At 50.3% G+C, this 7952-nt stretch overlaps 1 protein-coding gene across 2 annotated transcripts in view; it reads left to right on the top strand.

Moving 5' to 3' along the window:
* The first annotated feature begins 4702 nt into the window (after positions 1-4702).
* MLLT3 (MLLT3 super elongation complex subunit) overlaps positions 4703-7952 on the top strand; it is a 289714-nt gene continuing 286464 nt past the window's right edge. Inside the window, exons 1-2 of one of the 2 annotated variants that reach the window (XM_043566262.1) lie at positions 4703-4970; positions 6362-6542. In XM_043566262.1, the coding sequence (XP_043422197.1) occupies positions 4959-4970; positions 6362-6542 (193 nt within the window). In that variant the 5' untranslated portion in view covers positions 4703-4958. Of the gene's footprint in view, positions 4971-5268; positions 5449-6361; positions 6543-7952 lie in introns of those variants that run through there. The other variant, XM_043566263.1, reaches the window with a different exon arrangement.

The following is a 7952-nucleotide window of genomic DNA, read 5'->3' as shown; positions in this document are numbered from 1 at the left end:
ATACAGCCTACTAAATTAATAAATTATTACTGTGGAGGCACTCTTGTCTTCTGAATGTATAAGTGCATTGCTTAAATTACTCTCAGGGAATAATTTACACATGAAGAGGCTCTGGGTGTTAAAAAAGCTTTGTGTATTTCTTATCACTAGAAATAGTCCTAGACTAGGTGCTTAAACGGATATCAAAGCAATTGTTTTTTCAAAGCAGTAATGATTCGTACTATTCTGGGGTTCCCAATACACTGTCCTAGAATCATGAATTAAATATAATGTTAAAAATGTAACATTTTGAACCAAAAATTTCCATAAGATACAGGGATACTGTCTCAGCTGAGAAAATATGTTCATGATCTTGAAAAGGCATAGTAAGCTTTCTTTCATTGTGAATCTTGTCTTAAAAGAGCTGCAATAAGGTGCCCATAGAAAACACTTCAGATCAAGGAAAAGGAAATTAGGACTTGGCTGCTGTTGCAAAAAGATATCACCGCCTCTCCCGCCTTACTTAAGTATTAACCGGTGGAATTGAGGGCAATGACTTCTGGCTTCTAATCTTGTGCTACTATTTTTCTTGCCCTTCGGATGTTCGTGTCAAAGTTGTATGTGGCTTGCTTATGTGTGACACATAGCTCTATCCCAGATTTAGGTACTAAGAAATTAAAAAAAAAAAAAAAAAAAGGTTTTGGTGACACTTCTCCTCTGGGTTATAAACTCAGTTACAACAGGAAGCCTGTCTTTCTTACATTTTTACAGCCTAACTCTGTGCCTGGCACATGAAATGAGCAAAACATGGTTTTGGCGAGCGAACACACAGATAGAGTACACAGAAAAAAGTGCACTATTACAAAAAAAAATGCTTCATTATTCTGAGTCTAATATTTATCAGATATCTGGTTAGTGTGTGTCCCATTTATCTGTTTTCCCGCCAATGCGTCTTCTTCCCTTTGCCCCCAGATCTGTACAGCAAAGGATGAGCAATGGTTACTTTTTATTGATTTGATTATTTGAGCTTACGAGTAAATAATTATCACAACAAATAAACAGATAAAATCCTATTAAGAAGCAACAACTGCTCCTTAACACTCTAATTACTCTAAAGGACCTCTTGGGGGTGCCTGGGTGGCTGTCGGTTAAGCGTCTGACTTCGGCTCAGGTCATGATCCGGCGGTTCATGCGTGAGTTTGAGCCCCCCTGTCGGGCTGTGCTGACAGCTCAAAGTCTGGAGCCTGCTTCAGATTCTGTGTCTCCCTCTCTCTCTGCCCCTCACCCTCTCAACTCTCTCTCTCTCTCTCTCTCTCTCTCTCTCTCTCGGTCTCTCAAAAATAAATAAACATTAACAAAAAACATTTTTAAAGGACCTCTTTATATTGTGCCAGAAACATCCAAACTGGCCTCAACCTCCACACTAAACAAAGCTATTGTAAATAAAGTGCTGGAGCCCAAATGATGGTCCAAGAGTTACGGTGAGGGTGGTGGTTGTGACCAGGAATTAAAATCTATCCCAGACACTGTCCTTTTTTATTCTTCATCAAGCATTTTCTTGGAACGTTTATTTATTTTGAGAGAAAGAGGGAGAGCGCTCAGAGTCTGAGCAGGGGAGGGGCAGAGAGAAAGAGGGGAAAGAGAGAATCCCAAGCAGGCTCCAGGCTGTCACCACAGAGCCCCACTGGGGGCTGGATCCCCCCCTGGTAAGATCATGACCTGAGCCGAAATCAAGAGTCTGAAACTCATGTGACTGAGCTACCCAGGAGCCCCTCAAGCATATTTGAAATAACAGTGTCAATTGCTTTTCTTTTCTGCTCCTCAAAACTAACCCCACAGAGTTTCGTGTTGTGCTATATATTACAGTATGAATTTTGGTAAGATAGTTGCTTTTTGGATAAATAGGTGGCTTTATCCCTAAGCATTTCCATGAAAACAAATTTGGGGGGGAGGGGAGGAATATTTAGTACTAAAGATTTCTGTCTTAAAACTTACTTGCAAAATATTTTCTATAATCGCATTGTCAAGTATTCAAAAGACTTCTCACATTTGTACCTCATGTGAAGTGCAAAGATCTCCAGATATGCTAGACAAAAATTAATCTGATGTTTTTCCTGTTTTGATTGATTTTAATTGATAGCCAGCTTGTTAGAACAGGTTATACACAATACATTGAAAGACTGGCATAAATTCCTTTGCCCAAAAGTTGAATCTAGAGTATTCAGGATTGTGTTTTCTTTCTTTTTCTCCTCCTCCTGGTCTTTTTGTTGTAAAGAGGTCACGTAAGGACGTTGGTGGAAGGGCTCCATGCGCCATCTACTGACCAAATCTATATTTTCAGTGTCTAGAGAATGAAATTTATCCCTACATTCGGTGTTTAAAGCAGTCTTTGGGATAGGAGGGGTAATGGGAAAAGACCCTCTTTGACTCTATGGCTTATTGGTGACTCCTGGAATAATATTAATTCAATGAACACATAGTTCAAGAAAGAGATATCAGCCCCTCAGCGCAAAGACAAGTTACAGAGAGAATCACAAGAAAGTCTGCTGCCACTGGAAGAAATTAGCCAAGCTCTAAGGCCAACTCCAACTTACAACTAGATTGTTGTTTTTCACCTGTGTGTTGAGCTACACTCACTGCCCAATGGTTGCTACCTTACAGGAAATGGCTTTTGACTAATGGCACATCCAGATAAACATCAGTTCCCAACCTGATAATTCTGAAGAACTTCTCTGTAATTTAATTATTTCATCAAAAATTTAATAATGCATAGCAAGTAGGTCCTCCCTTCACCTAGATCCTAACACACAGCTTGTCCCTGTCTATGTAAACTTAGTCCTGATACACACACACCTACACATACACACATACAAGATGATAGGCATCTATGTACCTGTGGGTCAGTTGAGAAATCTAAACCCTTGGATTTGGATCAAAATGTTTCTCCCCTCAGTCAATCGTTCTCTCCACTCTATCCTAAATCCAAAAGAAAGGTGGTAGGAATTGGGGCCCTCAAACCAAAGTTTCCTGGGTTGCAACTGGGGAGAGGTCAGAGCATCAGTTTTAGTAGTTCAACTCACTGGAGTTGGAAGGTTGGGTTGAAAATTAAAGTTGGCCTGAAGTGCTCCGATCTGATTCGGGTTCTCTTCGTGTCAGAAGGTGGGAGAACTGAAAGCTACCCACCACGGCTCCAGATGCCCCAGGTAACCTCCTTCCCTATTCCGCTCCCGCTCTCTTTATTCCAAGAGCTGAGACAACTTGCTTTCGTGGTTTAAAGAAAGAAAAGAAGAAAAAAGCAGAAAGTTGAGGGAGAAAGACGAAAAAGAGGCACATAAAGAGGGAAGGCAGGGCGAAGAGAAAAGAAAGAATCAGAAAGAAGTCGGGAGACCAGGGAACTTGGGGAAAGAAAGAAGACAAAGAGGGCAAGAAAGGAATGAGGGCTAGGAAGATGCAAGGATCTTTTTTCAACGAACCGGAGTTACACCCATCTTTCACTTTCAAGTCGATCGTCTAGATCTTATCCGTTTCCTTAGTGAAGGTCGTCCGCATTGCTAAAGGAAGCTAGTCAGTCCTCCTCCCCCCGCCCCACGCGTGGCTGCGCTGCTGTATCCCCAGCCACTGAGACCCAATCCATCCCGAGTGGGAACGTTTGCAGGAGGGCGACTCTGGGAACACTCTTGCGACTGGTTGTCACCCGGGAGCCTAACCGGATTAATACCCAGAGTTGGATTACGCTGGCTGTCACCAATACGCCTAAAGATTATAATCCAATTTATGCACATTACAGCCAGTATTAACTTTATCTGCTATTTTAAGACTCCCAGTTGCCCCGCGTGTCCTCAGAGGACAATCCGCCGCGTTCTGATGCCACCCACCAGGCTGTCCGGAGGGGAACCTCTCGAAGAAAACAACTCCAAGCCTGGTTCCTGAGGGTCTGCAGCCGGTACTCCCAGGTGTTTTACCTTCACCTGGGCACCGCTGCGCGATGCCTCCCAGCCGGGGATTACCAAAGCGGGAGGAGTTCCCTTGGAAGGAAATAGCATTTTTGTTCATTTCATTTTTGAATTTTCGGTGGCGGTGGCAGAAGGGCGGGGAGTGGGAGTGGTGGACGGGTGCCTGTGAGTGTGGATGGGGAAGGGGGCCAGGGGATTGTTGCCGGTTTTAACAGTCTCAGCGACTGCTTTTTGATGTTTGTTTGCAGAGTGGCACTTCTCTCGCTCTTTCCTTAAATAAATTTGTTTGGGCGTGAGTTCTTGACTTCCCAGCACAAAACCACAAAAAGACGGGGTGGAAAGTAAAAGAAAGCCCCCTCCCTCCCCCGAGCGTGCTAACGCCGAAGTCTTGATTTAACACCCCTTCTCCGGCTGCTGGGGGCTCCAGGCAGTGGCTACATTCCAGCAGTTTTAATCCGTTTTTTATTGTAGGGCGGGAGGAGTTTACACAGGGCTGGGATGGCTCCCCAGCTGGCCGCTCTCCCCACTCTAGCGCCCCCTCCCCGTCCTTTGCTCCACCCCCCCGCCCCCCCCCTCCGGTAGGAACCTGTTACTTTAAGCCGGGCGTTCCAGTGTGGCGGTGCGGGCCGCCGGGTTTCGGGAGGTGGCCGGTGATTGGCTCTTTCGAGCTCCCCCTGGTTTGCTCGCTCGGCCTCCCCGCGCGCTCCGCCCCGCCCTCGCGCCCTCCCTCCGCCCCGTAAGGCTCGGAGCCCCGGTGTAAGGCGCCACGGCGCATGCTCCGGAATCTCATCCTCTGGCCCTGGAGCTGCTGCTGCTGCTGCTGCTGCTTTTGCTTTTGGGGCTGAGTTTAATAAGCGAGCGAGCGAGCAAGCGAACGCGGGGGGAAAAAGGCAGAGAATGTCCGCCATCTACCCTCCGCTCCTGGGCGCGCTCTCATTCATAGCAGCCTCTTCATGAATTACAGCTGAGGGGGGCGGGGGAGGGGGGTACCACACAACACCCCAGCAAACCTCCGGGCCCCCAGGCATGGCTAGCTCGGTAAGTACATGCAAAAAAAAATAATAAAAGACCCCCCCCCTTCCCCGCCTTTCCTCCCTCGCCCTGCGCCGCCGCCGCCGCCGCAGCCCAGACAGCGCCAGCGCTCCGCGGTTCCAATTAGAGAAAGGTTGGTACGGCTTGCAGGGAGCTGCCGCCTCTCCCTCAGCCTCCGCTCCCCTCCCTCCCTCCACCCCGCCCCCCCCCCGGCGCGCGCACACACACACACACACACACACACACACTCACACACACTAACACACTCGCCCCTCCACCCCCCCCCCCCCGCGCCTCCCTCTCTCCTCGCCTCTCTTTGCAATCGCAAGAAGCGCACTCTCGCTCACACGCGCGCACTCACACACACACTCACACGGTGGAAGGAGGCGAATAATAACTCAGCCATATTTCAGCCGCCGCCGCCGCCGGGAGCCGCGGGCACAGTCCGGGGACGCGGCGAGCAGCCTCGGCGGCCGCTACGATGGTGCGTTCTCCGCGGCGCGCGTGTGTGAGCCGGAGTGTGCGGGCTGACAGCGGCGGGGCCGCACGCAACTTTGCCCCCGCGCCGGGCTGTGCGCAGTCGAGCCTCGGCGGCTGTCCGCCCGCCTCCCTGCCTTTCCGAATTTTATTTTTTGGGGGAGGTGGGAGCTACTTTGGGGCCACTTTGGCTCTTGGAAGTGTGTTGCGGGGGCTCTGTTAGGCTGGCCTCGCCGATCGCGTGGGGCTTTTCGCTGGGGGGTGCGGGGTGCCTTAAGTTATGGATGCCTCGGCGTGTTTTCCTGCGGGCGTGTGTGTGACGACGTCTCATTTTTGTTGTGCACGAACCCAGTGCTTAGAGCACGGGAGTTTGTGCCCATCAGCAGAGGCTGCCTGTAGTTTCCATTCCGCCTGGCACAGCGCTCCACACGCACGCACACACACACGTACACAAAGACTTCCTCGGCGTGTGCCTGTCGCCGCGGCACTTTCAGGGAGGGGGCTCGCCAGAACCCCCCCTCGGGGTCCCGGCTACCTCCCTTCCCACGCCGGGAAACCGCCCCGGCATCGCCTCCTAATTGTCTTCTAATTTGTTTCCGATGCATTTGTTGTCGTGCTCGTAGTGGCTTGAGTGAGCTCTCCCTCTTCCCCCCGACCCCCGGACCCCCTTCCCGATTGGGGGTAACATTCCGTTACAATCCCTGTCGGCGTGGATGCTGGGCGCCGGGCGGGCCGGGTGGGGTGTATCTGGGGGTGTGGAGTGTGCGCGCCCACGCGCGTGAAACGTGGATGCAGAGGGCACCGCCGTTTCCTTTTATGTGCGTTTCAAGAAGGAGGAAAAAAAATGTCAGGCGCAATGTTCAGTGTCGAACGGTCGCCTTCCTGTTGTTCACGGCTGTCTCTCCTCCCCCTGCCCGCAGTGTGCCGTGCAGGTGAAGCTGGAGCTGGGGCACCGCGCCCAGGTGAGGAAAAAACCCACCGTGGAGGGCTTCACCCACGACTGGATGGTGTTCGTGCGCGGCCCGGAGCACAGTAACATACAGCACTTTGTGGAGAAAGTCGTCTTCCACTTGCACGAAAGCTTTCCTAGGCCAAAAAGAGGTAGGGCTCGAATACAAAAGGAGCTTGATCAAAAAATGTCTTTGCTCGCGGAGGAAACAATCGCTTGGCCCGGGCGGTACCCCCTGCCCCTCTCCCCGCCCCCCGTTCCCCCCCGCCCCAGCGTCGCGCTCGCCGGCGTCGCCTCGGGACCTGGGTGCGCGGCGCCGCGCTGGCCAGGTCCGGGCTCTCGCCCGCGCGCGCGCCACTTCGGCTTCGGGAAAGTCACCGCAGAGAAAGGACCGTCAGGTGTCGAGTGTTTATTCATCCCAAGCCAGCCCTCACCGGTCCTCTGGGGTTAGCCGCGGGTTCTGTGGGAAGGTGCAATTAGTTGTTGGGTTTGGAGGCGTCGGGGGGTGGGGCTGGAGGGAACAGACAGCTTGCGCCTTTTTTTTCCCTAGAGAAATTGAAATTTACCTGTGTTATTAGCAGGGAATGCGTGGGATGTAGTTATTGTTCCGTTTTGGGAAGTCGCCTCTCCTCAGGGTCTCCTCTGCCTTCCTCTCTGTGAATTAGGCGGGAGGTGCCCGTTGTCACTGATTTTTCCTTTCGTGGGTTAATCACCCCCCGCCTCGCACCGTCAGCATTTTAATGTTTAGTCGGCGGAGGGGCGGGGGGCTTACTCGTCCCCAGCCCCCAGTGGCACTTGACTGCTCATTGGATTTTTGAGCAGCGTGCCGAAGTCTCTGCCCGATGTGATCTGCGGGGAGGAGGGTCCCTGCAAAGGTCGAAGCCAAGTTTCAGAGGAACGATGTTTGTCCTGCCTTCTTCCTCACTTCTTCCCCACCTTGGTTTTTAGCCTTGGTCTCTAGTTTGCATATCCTGCCCAGCCTCTTGGGTCCCAAACACTTTCCATACAGGGCAGGACAGTTTTGAAAAAAGAAAAAAGAAAAAAACAAAACAAAACACCGGAGTGTTATTTTGAAAGAAAATTTAAAGAGGGTTTGAGAAATCCTGATGTCTATTCCCTTCAGCCTCCGGAAAGCTACTGTCTGGTTGTTTTAGTTGGATTAGTGGAGGTAACAGTACACATACAATAAGGTGCTTTGTTTGTGAGCAGGTTTATTTATCTAACTCGACACAATGGTTAGTAGTTATCTTCCATTTGATCCGTAATCTTTATTGGCATCTAGAACTCCTGCAGTTTCTTAGAGTAACATCATAATAAATCCATTCTGCTTAGAGCTCCTGGAAATTATTGAACATTGAGGAGCTGAATAAAGAAAGGAGCAATGCTGTGTGCCTCCGAGGTGGCAGAGGTTTGTGTTGATGCTTATTTTTTGTTTCCAGAGCTCATGCAATGGGTTGTAGGACTGTATGTTTTGCCTTTGGTGGTTTGTTTTATAGCTCCTCCTGAAAACTTGAGCAGTCGAATTTGTTGGGCTTTGCTGATGGTTAACAAATGAATCCAGC

This window comes from Prionailurus bengalensis, chromosome D4 (assembly GCF_016509475.1).
Source record: "Prionailurus bengalensis isolate Pbe53 chromosome D4, Fcat_Pben_1.1_paternal_pri, whole genome shotgun sequence".
In the NCBI taxonomy this organism is placed as follows: domain Eukaryota; kingdom Metazoa; phylum Chordata; class Mammalia; order Carnivora; family Felidae; genus Prionailurus; species Prionailurus bengalensis.
Note: the sequence above shows the minus strand (reverse complement) of the source record. Positions and strands in the feature narration are given on the sequence as shown.